The 16,281-nt window shown below is 39.7% G+C and overlaps 1 protein-coding gene across 3 annotated transcripts; it reads right to left on the reverse strand.

Annotated features, from left to right (window-relative positions):
• Positions 1 to 1,104: 1,104 nt before the first annotated feature.
• On the reverse strand, positions 1,105 to 15,022 carry LOC117747697. 3 transcript variants are annotated; one of them, XM_034557137.1, is made up of 10 exons: positions 14,817 to 15,021; positions 14,148 to 14,351; positions 13,887 to 13,970; positions 13,239 to 13,283; positions 12,998 to 13,077; positions 12,390 to 12,486; positions 12,144 to 12,221; positions 9,501 to 9,719; positions 9,228 to 9,323; positions 1,105 to 1,549 (listed from the first exon to the last, which is right to left on the reverse strand). In XM_034557137.1, exons 1-9 carry the CDS (start codon positions 14,923 to 14,925, stop codon positions 9,271 to 9,273), a joined length of 969 nt encoding a protein of 322 aa, XP_034413028.1. In that variant the 5' UTR covers positions 14,926 to 15,021; the 3' UTR covers positions 1,105 to 1,549; positions 9,228 to 9,270. The 3 variants fall into 3 exon arrangements, with proteins under 3 accessions (XP_034413028.1, XP_034413192.1, XP_034413106.1); XM_034557215.1 differs by lacking the exon at positions 1,105 to 1,549 and adding an exon at positions 6,232 to 6,896; XM_034557301.1 differs by lacking the exon at positions 13,887 to 13,970 and having other exon boundaries at positions 14,817 to 15,022.
• Between the last annotated feature and the right edge of the window lie 1,259 nt (positions 15,023 to 16,281).

Raw genomic sequence — 16,281 nt, forward strand, 5'->3', positions numbered from 1 at the left:
TAATCATCCGGCCTGTTGTAAATATACACAGCGTATAAATAGGGGATACTGAGACCTGAGACATTTGGATCCAGTTCCGAGGAGGAACAGGTTTGTGTTCTGCTGCACTGGATGATTTGGTGCTGGGTGTCCATGACTGCGGTCAGGTTTGAGGGGTACGCGCACACAATTTAGACCCGCTTCTGCCGTCACTGCTGCACCGCAGGCTCAGTGCAACATTTCATCCGCTTAATAGTGGATTAAAGCATCCTGCGAGCAGATTGATATAGGTCGGTGCTTCCACTCGTCTTTAAAGGAGAGCGGAAAGCCCATGGAAACAGGCTGGATATAGCAGCTGGATCGGAACCAAACACTGGGGCAACACATCACTGTAGATGGAAATTATAAAAATATTATTTGGCTCGTGAAATTAAACTGGAATCTAGATCCATATTTATACATGCAGGCAAGTCCTCCAGTGATGAGCTAAAACCCCACACAGCAATTAATTGTCCTTTATTGTGTGTTGAATAGCAGATCATTGTTTTATCTTAAATGATACATGTTAGCACCAATAATGACCATTACAATATGTCTACTATTTGACACCAGTACCAAAATCAGAAAGCCAGCTACTGACCCAGGAACATATACAGCACATTGATGGGGGATTCCACTCCATGAGTTTGCACTTACAGTAAAATAAGGTTGGGGGCGATCTAAAAGAACAGTTGGTGAAAGTCAGCAGGAGAGAAGCAGAGGTTCAGTATGGTGGACGGAACAAATGAGTTGACCGAATCTGTATTTTCTGAGTTTAAAGACGCACAAGAAAAGTGATGTCAATTTCTTTGTGGGTGCAGGTATATACGGTTTATTTATCTATATCAGGAACTTGTGAATAACGTTTGTGAATAAAGTTCTGCATTATTGAAGGTTACACGGTGTTATATAATGTTAATCAAGTTATTTTTATTTAGGTTTCTAAATAAAAAAGAATGATTTGTAATATCTGGTAAAAATAAAAGAAGAAGCTTGGTTGATATCTTTTATCATCAATGATTAAGATTGATCAAAACCTCAACATTTTAAATACATCATTTATAATGTAAATAATTGTAAAAAACATTTAGGAAATAGTTAGAACACCTTTATTTAATACATTTATGTCATTCACAGCAATATTTTTTTTAGCATAAGGGAAACTTAAATACGACTGAATGGGAACAGCATGGAAAAGCAAAATGCAGGATCTACAAAAACATTGCATCCTTAATTGAAACAAGAGCACTGTTTATGCATGCTCAATGGAGGGTATAATCTAAAGTGTAGTACTGTACTGTAGTACCAAAAGTAATAACATTTAGTATATAAACCAAGTAAATTGTGACCTTTTGTAAAACACAAATTCAGTTAAATCAGTAATAATGCTTAAACCTTAGTTCAGCTGACGTTTAACTTTGGAAAAGCTGCTGTGTTAGAATACATTTGTTTCCAACAAGGAGGAAACAGCCCACTAGATTCCTCACGTATGAACAGACGTGTCCTTCTCCCCTGAGGTCACTTCTTTAATCTGAAAGACAGTAACAAAAGGCACAGCATGATGAAAACAATCTATCCTGTCCCACAGTCACACGTCCTGCAATCAGCTGCTTTTTTCCACTTGTAACTTCTGCTTTGACCAAGTTTATGTGACCTTTGACCTCTATGGAGAAAACATCTGTTTGAGGGAGAGGATAGGTAAGATAATCCTACTCCACATCTATTGATGTGATTTATGCTTAACCAATAAGGGACTGCCAAAAAACAGTGTAGTCTCTGAGCGTTATGTAACAGTGGCACAGGGAGGGTTAATGTTGCGATTTATATTTGCTTAAATAAATACAAAATGAAACATTTCTATTACGCTTTACACTTTACAGCCTTCAATTAAAACACAGTGGATACTTTCAACAGGCTCAAGGGCCAACTGGTCTATTGCAGTTTGACAATCATTCAAACCCAATCGTTTATTTCAAAGTGGTCATTTGCTCTCTCAGATTTGTCACAGGTTAATCTGAACTGCATCCAATATAAAGGGGGTTGTTTTAGATCAGTAATGTGACTACTGAGGCTCAGGTTGCAGGTAAGACGTCACATTGATCTTAGTCTAGTGATGCCGAGTTGATAGATAGGGATCTGTGGAGACTAGTCAGTGGCTGGAGTGAAACCTGGCTGCTGAAAGATTGGGAATTCCAAGGGGGATTTAGTTGTGTGGAAGAAAATGCTCAACTGAATCCCATGCAAAGATGTTCATCCTTTTCAGTCACCCACAAATAGAAAAACCCCAAATGCCATCCAGGTAAAACACTAACCGTTTGTGAAAACGATTTTTGAGGTTAAGTAAGTTTGTTTTGTCTTCTACTTAATTTGGCATCTGAAGCAAACAAGACAACTTCTAAGATTTTAATTTCATTTAATTCTCCGGAGCTGAAATTGCGTCATGTGTCACTGATTTGAAATTGTATGTATTTCCTGAAGTGATGAATGTCTTTGGAACAACAACAAGGGACGTGCACAAAAACAGAAGTAGAAACAACTAGAGCAATACAATGCATCCGACCTGACGGATTGATTACTTTAAGATTAAGTTTCCTGAACCAGAATGAGTGATGTTGTTCACAGCATCACTCAAAACAGCTGTAAATTATCTGAATATTAGTTTAAAGAATTCTGCCGAAGTAAACATGTAAGAAACAAAATCCTAAATGTATTCAAGTAATACAGAAATATAAATCATACTCATATTAATTCAGTGAACATAACACGTTTGAGTTTAAGATGGGACTCACAATAGTGTAAAATATTGAAAAAGGGTCAGGATCAAGTTTGAATTAGAGTAGAAAAAATGGTCTAAAAAAACGGTCAAAAAATGTAGGTTTGGTCTAAGGTCAGGGTTAAGGGCAGGTCACACCACACTTTTGCAAAATCAATGAATTATAATGCAGTTTGTTGTGATAAGTATATTTACTCGTAGGGGCAAAGTTAATCCATATATTTGCTTATATTGAGTTCAACTTTGGTGAACTTTGACACATGGATTTGTGCCGCTGACCGATAGAAAGACACCGTGACAGTTTGACCTTGGAGGAAATGAAGTGCTTGAGAGGCAAACATGACGAAAATGAAGTTATTAGCTTTGTTTGAATTGCATTAACTTAAGTCAAGTCAAGTAAATCAAGCTGAATGTCACAAATCACAAATTTGCCTCAAGGAGGTTTTGCAATCTGTAAAGCTAACGACAGCCTGTGTATTCTATTCCTCGTTGCGGATAAGAAAAAAAACCTTACTGTTACATTAGCAACCAAGCTTAGCACGTTAGCTAGCCTTGTATAACTACACGAAATGAAAGAAATCCTGAGAATAAAAAGCCAGAGAGAGTAAATGGCCCAGAACCATGAAAATAGAAAGAAGCTTGTAAAGCTGTTTTGACTGACTAGTGTCATCATGCTCTCAGCTGGCCAGCCTGTTAGAGGTTAACTCGCCAGTTACAATAATTGACCAACTACCCCAGTCACTACATCACAAAGTCCCAGAGGATGAGCTGAATCTGATGAATTTCGCTGCACCACTTCCTGGGGTTCCCTATCAAATATAGAGTATCGAATTGGAGAATTATTTTGGATGTAAAGGATGTGAGACAGAGATGTAATAAAAGCCCCGGTGTGACTCTTGACAGTTTGACACTGCCTGAGGAATGCGGAGTCGATGCCGCAGGCGATACCAGCAGGTGAATGAATGTCCGTCTGTCAGCAGGCCTCCTGATCACAGCAGACCTGCCAACTGCCCAAAGCCCGGCCAGGAATGTCTAAAGCAGCCTGGGGAGGACAACAGAAGAGGAAACTGTCCCTGCAACTATAGACCTCATGGGGTTTGGAGTCGTAGGTCATTGAAGAGTCAGCTGCGTTGGGATCTGGGCGCATTGACATGAAAGCGGGCTCATCTTCATGCTATGTTCATCTTTTTAGAGCCAACTTCAACTAGCTAGCTTCTTGACAATTATCGGATGGTAAATTTAGTACAGATATTCAAGGTACCCCGAGGGGGAATTTCAGTGACTTTGGTTCCCTGATTTTCCATGGACATTGTCACTGTGAGCATGCTGGCATATTTACCCAAACCCTGCTGTCCTACCAGCGTGATGGTTTACTTTCACAGAAGGTTTGATGATTTCAATCATGACAAATACGTTAGTTTACTCAGAACTGTTAATGCACATCCACATTTACAACCCGATAAGATCTGACATTTTTTGTGTGACGATTGAACAGGAGATAAGTGATTCCTTTATTCTCTGCAACATAATGTTAACACTGATCCAATACTGTCCCCGGGAAATCAGCAACACAAACAAGTCTTCAAAGACATGTGCACCGGGAATCATGACTACAGTAAGCTGTCATTACTTCATCCTTAACTAGACAGATGTTTCCTCTTTATAGAAGACGAGTTGCAAAAAAAGAACAGAGCCATGGTAACTAGGCAGAGTAAAGGCAAATGCCAAGGGTGTGATTGTTCACAACTAACCCCCTGTGACTCGACATCGTGTGACTGGAGTGCTGACTCTAGAAGTTGTTTTCACTATTTATCCCCCCGCCCTTCCATTCCTTCTTTGAGAGACCTGCACTGTGGTGTAAAGAAGTGAAACATGCACTACAGACTTGAGCCCTTTAAATATTTCGCGGGCCACCTGCCAAAGTATGGACTGCAGTACAAAGGAAGAATCTAGAAAATGTGACACTAGTTGTAAAATGTCTATAGTGTGAATAGGAAAGGTCAAGGCCTGGCATAATTGGACATCTCTTAAAATAAGAGGATGTAGGTCAGGGAAAGTAGGAGTACGTTTTAAATTGTCCGCTGTTTTTACATTGCTTCCTGCGTCAGTAAAGAAATAAACTTGAATTAAAAATGACAACATTGCATGCTTGAATATAAAATATAAAAGTATTGGGTGAATAGCGGAGAAAGAATTCTCTACTTTACGGTGACATAGAGGCCAACTAGTAAGCCATTTTTCATGTCTCCGTCCACATTTCTCACAAATATTGTTTTTCATTTTTTTCAGGTTCTGTTATATTGGCATTTGTTAAAATGCATCTTGGTTTGCGCCACACATCACAGCAGCCGCTGTGCATCCAATTCTGCAGAGACTTGCTCAATGACAGGCAAAGAATGTGAGCCGGTTGACTCTAGCGTTAAGGCCACATTATTCTCCTGCAGTCACTGTGTACCCTTTAATTAGGATTATCTGACCTATGACCTTTGGAAAGGACTTCAACCCAGAAACCTCTCCAGGTCGAGGAAGAGCTCCCGTAGTTGGTTTTGATAAAAAGACACAAGACAGGAAGCTAACCTGAGAGACTAAAATACAGTAATTGTTCAGACACACACTGGTGTTCGTGTCTAATGACATTACGCTGAAAGTTTTCCTCTATACAAAAGCACGCCATGACCTCACAAGGGGCTCAGTTTCACAACAAACTCAACTAAATTGTTTGGGAAATAACATCTCGTCTTAAAAGTGAAAGTTCAGAGCATTTAAGTGCAGTACATAACTCCTTGTAACACCGCAGCTTTTGTCTGCTGTCAGTCTTGATGCTAAGCTAAGCTAGCTGGCTACTGACTTCCACTTCAAATTTATTGTACACAAAAGAGAGTGGTATCAATCATCTCATTTAACTTTAAAAAAGTATGTAACTATTGCTTCCATGCAGACAGTACATCTTTCAGTAGAAGCTAGCTGCCGTCATAATTGGTGTGCAAGCTACTGCTGATAATGACCCCGATGAAGACCCATGTCGGTCACAATGCCTTGAACTATTGCCATTTAAAATAAGACATTCTAGATTGGCTCAAACCCTACAGTGTGCCTTGGATTCTGATTCTTTTTCAATTTTCTAATTCACCCATGCAATGAGCCATTTACAAGATTGCATAAGGCTCCAAAGGGCAGCTGTATGTGATCACCACAAAGGCTCAGCAGTGCCTTGACCACATTGTCCACACAACATTGAGCTTTCTTTTGACTTTTTTTTCCTGTGACTGTGACTAGAATAACTCGTTTTACTTATACATACGGTATACTTCGCAGTATATCATCTAACAAAGCTTTGCTAAAACAAATCAAATCTTTTCATGAAAGGCTGCTGTTGTGTGTGCCAGGATGAGGCTGTATCACTGTGTGTCCCAAAACACTGACGAGAAGGAACCAAATGCTATGAGGTGATGCTTTTATTCATGAAACTAGTGATTATCAAATTATTGAGCATTCCTCTTGGATATAACTTACCAGCTCTTATTTACTTCACATTTACACAATAAGTATGCTGAAGAAAACTACGCCCACGGTGGTCTTACCAATCCTTTTCTCCTAATGCTGAATAACATTATTATGCTTTCAACACTAACACAACATGAAGTGCTGTGTTGCTTTAAACTGCAAGTGCATAGTTTTATATTACCTTGTATGTAAGAACAAATATATAGTTGCACACTCACACAGAATTATAATTTTTTTGTAATCCCTGTACCAACAACATTTCTCCATCCATACTGTAGCCAACTGTAAAATCCTTTAAGTTCATGTCAGAACATGAACATTGCCAACATCTTCATATGAAAAAAGTGACACACACAATTGTCTGCCTCAAAACTGCATGTACAGTACAACAGGATGTAGGCTACAGTCCTTTAATGATGTAAGTCTAATAGTTATCTTCACAACTTTGCAATTAAAAGTTTTTCGAATTCTTGCCCAAAGCTAGATGGTAAGAAGTCATGAGAGGAAGGGGAAGAACCAGCCTCCACCAGCTGTTTTTCTTCAGTCTGCGTTTTCCGACAGTCCCTCCTTCCTGAAGAGTTGCCCAGGTGTAATGGTCGACCTGCCAGTTTTAACCACATCAGACCACAGACGCAGGAAGCTTCCCATCACTGTTATTACTGAGATAAAGATCCTGCATTCACCACATGCACACTTGTCATCATGCACACGATAAATCTGTGTTTACACCTGTTGTATATCGGCCAAGGAAATTGTGACTTTTGCTACAACCAGAAAGCAGAAAAAGGAGACAGATTGCTAAAAAGGTCAAACGAGTCAATTCATTCATAAACTCTTGTTTAACCTCAGCAATGAAAGGACATAAAGTATACACACTCATTTATGATCATACGGTCACACACAAAGACTTTTGAGCAACAAACAAAAACCTATTGTTCAGCTTTATATCCTTGACCCTCCTCGGCTCCATGACCTGTCTCTGAACCAAAACTTCACAAAAAGAGCCTCTGCAAATAAAACAAGCTACTTCAAACTAACGACTAACTTAGTTTTTCTCACATGGTTAAATCTTACTTTGCCTCCTACTCGCTGTGAAATATTCATCCCAGGCGGTTCAGACAGTTTCCTCCAACATTAACCATCAAACATGAAAGCTGAGTTCTGACCGGAAAATAACACAGTGAAGTCCCAGGTCTAATTATGCTGGTTTAGTTTACGACCTGTCAGCTCATATCCATTATCCACAACTGCTGAATGGTGAGCAGCCTTTTAACTTTAGTTTCCAGCCTGCTCATCACTTCTCAGACCAGGTGGGAATGAGTGTTCACTTTTTCCTTTTCTCTTCACAGTCTCTCACAGTCTACTAGGGACAGGATTGGCATTTTCTTTAATGTCTAATTATGACCTACAGACAAATACATTTCAATTTAAAATTGCATCTAGAACCACAGGTTTTCAGCTTTTTGGTTCCAAGAGACTGAGAACTGTTCCATCAATAGCATGTTTAAGTTTTATACAACTGCTATGTATCATGCTACAGGTCATATTATAGACCACAAATGTAAAAAAGGTCAAACAAAAAATATGTAATTGCTTTCCATAACCTTGGACCATGTTTTGTGATAACTGTTTTGAGATCACGCAATCTATATCATTGTATGTGGTGAAGACACCTTAATGATGACTTCTGACATCATGGGTCCTCCCCCATCGTTAATTTAATTAGACGCGCCTGTGATTTTCCTACCAGGACACATCTGCAGTGCATGCTGGCCCACTGTCACGGCTTATTTAGGCGCTTCAATACAACTGATCCGTCACTAATGTTATCAGAAACACGTGCGCGTTTCCTACAAAGACAAGTCAAAAATGTCTGCTGTGAAAAGGGTGACGTGTTTGTCGCGCGAAAATCACGTCACAGATACAACGATAATATTAATTCAAATCTCATTAGATGTGATGGTTATCCTTTAATTCATCTTGAAGACCCACAGAATGCCTCTGAGTGCCTCCGCTGATACAGAGATGCTTGGGATTTGTGAAGCTGGTGTTTTTTGTGGGAACGGAGATGATCCGTGACTGCTAACGCGGAGCATCCGAGAGCGGTTAGCCCCTCAGATGTGAGCTTATCATCAGCTGTTAAGAGCGGTGCGAATTCCTCGGGGCCTCAGGCTTCGGCCCCAAGTGTTTCTGAGCAGATAGGAAGAGAGAGCGAGCGCAGGTGCAGATGCGAGCCTCACATCCTGCAGCACATGATGATTAGACTGAGAGGGCCCATGTTAGCACTGGTGTGAGAGGAATCTCAGCCCTCAGTGGCAGATAGAGCATGGGGGAACCAGAAGGAGAAAGGAATGATGCCAAGTGTGGTTTACATAGAAATGTAGCAGAAGAGACGTGCTTTAGACGTGGAGTGAGTTGCTCGTCATGACCTAAGAGTGGTCACATCAAAATGGAGATAGAGACTGTGAACCGCAGTTAATATATTGGGAAAAAGGCAAAAAAAAGGGGATCTTGATGTATTATTATTGCTGACAGAGATAGCTACTTAACACAAAAAATGCCATAAAAAGAATACATTTATAATGCAGTCAAAATTAAAGTAGCAACACTTTGAATGATATACTGTGAAACAGACTTTTTCAATGGCCAGAGAGAATACGTTTTATGGGTGCAGCTTCCAGTGAATATTTATAAACTACTGGACGTCAGACTGTCAATATGATTTACAATATTGGGGACAAGCACACTATATAATTTTAGATTGAATGGTTATGACTTCTCTATTTTTAATATTTGAATTCAGGACGAGAAGCTGTAACACAGCACTCCCAGTGGTCATTCATGAAGTCTGTGGTGGTGGGGGTTGTTTCCCTCTTTACTAACACTTGAGCTGGCTGAGCAGCGAAGCAGTAGAACGTCCCGGTGGTCTTACCAAGTTCCTGAAGAACGGCACAGGAGCAGATCGCCAAAATGTCTCACACTGGGCAATTGAGAGGAACGTCCCAGAAGTTGATGATCCTCTTCATGTCTGTTTAAAAGAAGTGTTGAAATGCGACATGTTGCAGGATGTTGGAACTGAAATATGAGTCATTCTGTCATTATTCAGCCAAGTGGTTGACCACTTTGCTGTTAATCTTAGTGTGACTGAAATAATGAATATTTCAACTACTATAAGGAATAACAATGACAATGGTTAAATACCAACCTCTTGTCTGACTGAAGTCAACATTGTTGCTGTTGTTCTCATTCGCCTCCTTCAGCGACTCGACAGAGGTCTCGTTGGAGACGACGCCTTCGTCATCAGTTTTCTCCTCCACAGGTGCGGGGGGACTCTGCTCGACGACGTCCTCTTTGGGCTTGTCCTCAGAGCTGTCCGGGGTTGGCGTCGGAACAGCAGACTCAACAACAGATGTATCAGCCTCAGCTGTGAAGGACAACAAAAGCAAACCACATTGAAGTTTCATTAATACCGTTTTTCCTACTCTGAATCCAGTTAAAATTGTGACACATGGAACAATACGTGGAGGAATTAAAACAACGCACAGCTTAAGTCATAATGGAATAAACTGGAAAAACCCAACATGTATGTCATGCCTTTTTAATAGGAAGTGAGACTGTTGCAATAAATTCATTGTGTAACGTCATTGAGACATAATTTTAATTTATATGACTTTGTAGATTTGCAATTCCCATTCTGTACTCAGCACCCACATAATAACAGTATTTCCACCCATATAGCCTCAAGCGGTTCCACCCTCTCTAACAGTCGATGGGGGGGGGATTTCTCTCTGGCAAAGGCATTTCAGGGGGCCACCATTTTGTTAATGAGGCGGCTGATTACTGACCAGTTCCTAATGAGCCACAGCCATGCAGCTGTTGGAGGCTGTGGGAAAGTAGGGCGGCCCCATCATTATCTGACCCAGGGTTAGGTGGAGGGAAAGCGGAGATGAAGGTGACCGTTGTTCTAGACATAATTCGGCCATGAGTAAGATGGCTCTTCGAAACGACTTTTCAACCGTCAGAGAATCATCAAGTCTGTCTGGTTTACAGCGGATGACTAGGCGCTTTATCACAGGTGGACTCTGGACCTGACTGGCAGCTTTACATTATGCTTTCGTATTAGAACAGACATTATATCTGTAGTTGCTACTTTGTGTTATTTTAAGTTAAACCATTGAACTCCCTCTGATATTTCTCAACAACTATCAGATGGATTGCCTTGTATGTATTTAAATCTAAATGTGAATAGTGTTGACTTAAAAAAATAAATGAGAAGAAAAAGAAGAAGAAGAAGAAGAAGAAGAAGAAGAAGAAGAAGAAGAAGAAGAAGAAGAAGAAGAAGAAGAAGAAGAAGAAGAAGAAGAAGAAGAAGTCGATGCATTGGACCCACAGGAAGTGACAAATCAGACTGCTGGTGAAATATGTTTTACCTGCTCCACTCAATTCTGACAAAAGTTGAGACATTGATGTGTTTTGTCACTTTCGTATCCTTTTGGTATGAAATAACACAGACCAGCCATGGTGTATTGAACTTTGGGGGATAATCACAATAATTCACAATTTGCCAAGTGCCTGGCTGATTTCTTCAGCATTCACTTCACCTCATTCAAACACTTGAGAAAGAACAAGTGAGTTTGAGTGCACTGGACAAGCAGTCCTCTTCAGCCAAATCAGCTTATTCTTCCTCTTCTTGCCACCCAGCAAGATGGCAGCCCACCTGCACCGATTGCTCACAGTTTCACTTCTTTTTTTCCGATGAGAGGAAGAGAACCCTTTGAAAGGTGGCTGGTTGTCAAAGCGGCCGTCAGCACTGTCCATTTCCACAGAGTGGCCCAGGGCAGGGAGGCAAGCCCGGACATGAGATGTACATTTTTACCTTTTCTTATTCAGCCTGGGAAGACCTCTGAGTAAAACAGGAACACCTCATTCATTCAGAACAATAAGACACAAATAAGAACTTGTGCTTTCATACATATTACACAATATGACGTTAAATGTATAGATAAAGATTTGTCATCAAAGCATACATTATAGTGTAAGTTATCTTGAATTCACAAATATCTACTGTACATATGGATTTAAAAACGATCTGACTTGCTGCATATGAAGACAAAGACTTTTGTATGTTTTTTTTCATTGAAATTATACTGGAAAAACATAAGCAAAAATATGGCAAAAATAACCACATGCTCAATAACACTGAAGGAGATGTGAGTTGTCGGCTGCAGTTAAGGCAAACTGAACAAGCTTGTAATTTGTTAACTTGGCTTCCATTTCCACCATGTGGTCGACATGAGTACTGCAGGGCACATTTTTCAGCCTGTCTCTTCTCAAAGTAAGGAACTGTTGAGTTTTCAAGACACACTTGAAGTCAAAGTGCTTAACTGATCTGCAACAAAGTTGTTTTTCAAGTCAAGAAAATTCACACCAACTGTGCTCACAATCAATTAATAAACATGCTGTGGTTTGACAAAGTTGGATGACATGCTGTAAAGATTTAACATGATTTTAGTTAATATTTGTAAGACTAACACATTAATGCCTCGAGGGGAGCACACCATATTTTCTAGAAGAATGAAATATGCTGTATGCCTGCAGGACATTTACACTATCTCACAGTATCTCCGTATTTTTAGAGTGTAGAGGGGGAGACACAAAAGGTACTTCCTTTTATTTAGTTTAACTGATCTTGTGAAAGAGGAAGGAAGATGGCACACCATTGGCCCAAAAAACACATACGAATTCACAACTTGATTTGCAAAAAGAAGAAATCTTATCCTGGTTCTCTGAGCTCCATCGATACAACAACACAATACATAATGCTGATCAGTCAGAGGTTTGTTCATACCTTTCGGCTCCTCCTGTATTTCAGGTTTGGCCTCCGGTTCTTGCGGCTCTTTTTCTGTACTTTCAAAGGTTTGCAGTCCTGAAAAGCACACATGGATCAGGATTTATAATAGTTCTGCAACAACAGGTACAAATGTGTTTAATTTTGAAGGGTAATTCTTTTCTTTCATATAAATGTGACATCTTCTCTGTAACATTGCTGTTGATACATAGTTAATAAACAATAATGATGGTGTGTTGGACTGACCGTTCTGAGGTACAGCATCAATCGGCAACTCGGGCTCCACAGTGCTGAGAGGGATGTTGGCTTCATCCTGTCTGGAGGTGAAGTCGACCGAGGCACGCTGTACAAAGAGGGGATTCAGAAACACACACATTAGTGACAGAAATGGAGGAAATGGTTTGACATTTGTGGAAATGAGAGGATTGATAACATATTCATATCTGTGGACTAAAAAGTTGTCTGTTCCTTTTTGAGTCTTCATTCTAATCTAAATGTACGTTAGCTTGATTCTGTTCAAAGGTAAAATAATCTGTAACATTACCAATCAACAGCTTAAAAAAAGAAAAAGACATGTTTTTTGTGTGCGGATTAAACAAACTAGAATGTATTATTAATTAGCTGTTTCCCCGTTTCCAGTCTTTATGCTAAGCTATGCTAACGAGCTGTTGGTGGTAGCTTCTTCGAAAACAAATGTGAGTGTGGTATCAATTGTGTCCTCTTGTTCTCGGAAAGTAGATTAATAATCACGTTTCAAAAAATATCAAACAATTTATTATTTGGTAAGTTAGTGGAAGCAAACGGCTAACGTTACTCAAATGGCTAACGTTACTCAAACGGCTAACGTTACTCACCCTTCCTCTTTTTCGTATGAAGAAGCAGGCAACTCCAAATCCAAGGGCTACGAGGATGATCACAACAACGACGACAATGCCTGACGGAGGTAATAACGCTTGTAGTAATGTTTACAAAGACAAACACATTTGCTCAAATCGTGGCTATGTCATGTGGCCCTTACGACATAACGTACATCTACTGTTTATGGTTTGATATCACTTGATATCTTGTTCTGGAGCACATTTAAATGTAACTCACCGGTGTTGTCGACTGCTGTCGACTTTGTTGGCTTAAGTGTGGTTCCTGTAAAAAAATTAAAAATAGTTTATTATTCAAAAGAGAAAAACAAATCAAACAATGACTTTCAACATGAAGTTAGTCTGTCAGAATAAACATGCTAATGATTAGTCAAATGTCACCTTCTGCTCATAATACAGTCAGAAGGGAAAGCTGCTTTCAAATTTAATTGTCAGTTTCATTAAAGTTGCATTAACAGATTTTTTTGGGCCACTTGGGGGCAGCAAAACAAGCTGAAAACACAACAGTGACATTAATGCAGCTATAAAGTATTGTCAGCATCGATATTATTCATTACTGTATCTGAGATATTTATTTTTCTCCATCATTTAACATGTTGATTTCTACAATTATCTAGTTCTAGCACAAAATGATGATGTGGTCGATGCGCAAGATACATATTATTTGAGCTGTTTCATTTATACCTATTCCAGGCTATGCAGCTGTATATTATACCTGGCATATGTGTTTCAGTTTTGCTGTTATTGTACAAAATATATATATTCCCGCAGTTTCACAATGTTTGGTAATGTAAAACGGTCAAATCAGACTAATTAAGGAGCACCCAATTGTTGAATATAGTTTATTTAATCAGCAGTCTCAACTCACTTTTGTTCTTAATTGTTTTGGTGGTTGTTGTGCTTTTGGATAGCTTATTAGATTTGGTAGTGGTGATTGTAGAGCTCGCCCCACCTGAATCAGAGGATCATGTCAGGCACAAACAAACAGTGATTCAGAAAGGAACGATCATAAAACAAAACAAGACATCGCGATGAATCGGCTGGCTGTTAGAATCCAAAGCATTATTTTTGAGTAATCCAACATGTATGGGTGCTGTACATGCACAAGGCAACATGAATATGCGCTCACCTTGCTGCATTGTTGTGAAGGGTAAGATGGTGCTGCTGCCCATGGTGCTGTTCATGGTATCATTGGCATTGCCATTGTTGGTGCTGGAGGCTGTGGTGACGCTGAGGGGTGTTACACTGGGGGAAAGATTGACAGTACTGGAAGCTCTGGTAAACCCGTTCCCTGTTGATGTTTCAATTGCTGTGACAGAAACAACAACCGCACCTGCAGGAAAATATACACAACCTTTTTAAAACTATCCAACTGGTGAACACAAAAATGATTGAAGCCTGAGCATAACACCTTCACAAGATCAGATTCAAGACACTTTTTTAATTTGATTGTGTCTTTGAATGACATAAAATAAAGAATTTATCACATTAATCACACTAAAGGGAACCAGCTATGTGAGTACTGTATATTGAGGTGTTGCCCTGCTTGTCTTATGATTTCTTCCTCAGAAACTCTGGCTTCAGGCATTTAATTTGATTAAAGTCAGCATTAAATATAAGTTTCATTGCATTTTTACCATCTACAAATAATTACTTAAAACAAACACAGAACATCATACCAGGTTCTCAGAAAAAAAACTTTTATATGGACAACAAAACTTTGATAGCAATAAATACATTGATGTACAGCTTATTCAGGTGCTTTAAAAAAAATAGAGACAAATATAAAGAGCCTTACCCAGAAAAAAGAAGGAAAGACCGATGGAGGGCATTGTAAGTTTGTTTGATGGTAGCAGCAGGTTGGGGTAGTCTAGATACACAGAATACATATGCATATATGCTTTCATATGCTACTTTCCTTCCTCAATGCCTCACAGCGTTGCATGCTTATCAAGAACCCCAAAAAGAGGATCAACGCCTCTCACCACAGGATGCATCAAAGAACAATGTTGCTCAAACGGTGTAAGTGAGAGGAAACATACTGTTGGTACGTTGCTTCAGAGTCAACGATATGAGAACTCGTCTATTTTGGTTCACTGTAAATCCAAAGTAAATTCATTAATTGAACAATATGGCATGTTCGTGCCAGCTGTAACACCTGTGAGGGCAAATATTTCATCTAATATTGACCTCTTCGTGTTTGATGGATTAACTTTTAAATTAATTTCCACGAAGCAATACAATCGTTAAGTTATAGCACAACGGTTTGTCTTTTTCTTGTGAAACTTACAGTGTTGCAAAACAGGTTTACTTGGTGCAATTGTTCCACTGTTGTCAGTAAATGTTCTGCTCACTAGATGTCACTGTGACAAAAGGAAAAACACCAGATGGGGTTAAGACAGTTGCCCTCTTTTCTTTTGCTGAAGGTACATTTAACTTGAACTAAATCGATGTTCCCTCTCTCATGTACGTGAATGAATGAGGTAAAAAAAAAGGTCACAAAACGTAAAGGAATCTTGTATTTCATTTGTATGACAGTTTAAAAGATAAAAGATGAATAACAATATGTCGAGGCATTTGTTGTGGAGGCTGAGGAAGATATGACGATAGTGAGGAAGCAAATAGAGATCAAACTATCAGTCGATTAATCATCAACAGAATCTGCAACTAATTTGATAACCGCTTTATTTATTTATCTAGCGATAATGCAACAATGCCACATTTTTACTGCTTGCGGCTTCTCAAACATGAGGTGTGGTGGTTTTCTTTGTCGGATATAAATGTCTTTGGGTTTTGGACTGTTGGTCGAAATACACAAACCATCTGAATACACTTCTTTCATTTCAAGTATTTGTCACTGTTTTCGGGCCTTTTTACAGATGTGTTATTTGCTGTAATGCTGCTGCTTTTTAATGTTCATAAATGTGTGTGTGTGTGTCGTTGAACAAGTGTGTCAGCATTACTTGTCCTGTGTGGGTGGAGTTGTTGTCAGGGTGTATGTGTGCTCAGCCTTGTAGGTTCATTTATTACTGTTTATTTCCCCATGCCAGTGGTAATCAGCAGCAGGATTAGTGTTAACTGCCACCCAGTCACTGGCGGGCTCCACGTGGGCCACCGCAGGCCCCTCCTGCCGACTGGCCTGACCGGGTCTCTCCGGGACCAGCTCGCTGTGACGAGAAACTGGGAGTCCGCTAATCCTGAAGAAAGACTGTCCGTCTGGCTTCCTCTCTGGGCCACCTATCACCACATCACAGAGCCCAGGC

Source organism: Cyclopterus lumpus, chromosome 1 (assembly GCF_009769545.1).
Source record: "Cyclopterus lumpus isolate fCycLum1 chromosome 1, fCycLum1.pri, whole genome shotgun sequence".
Classification (NCBI taxonomy): domain Eukaryota; kingdom Metazoa; phylum Chordata; class Actinopteri; order Perciformes; family Cyclopteridae; genus Cyclopterus; species Cyclopterus lumpus.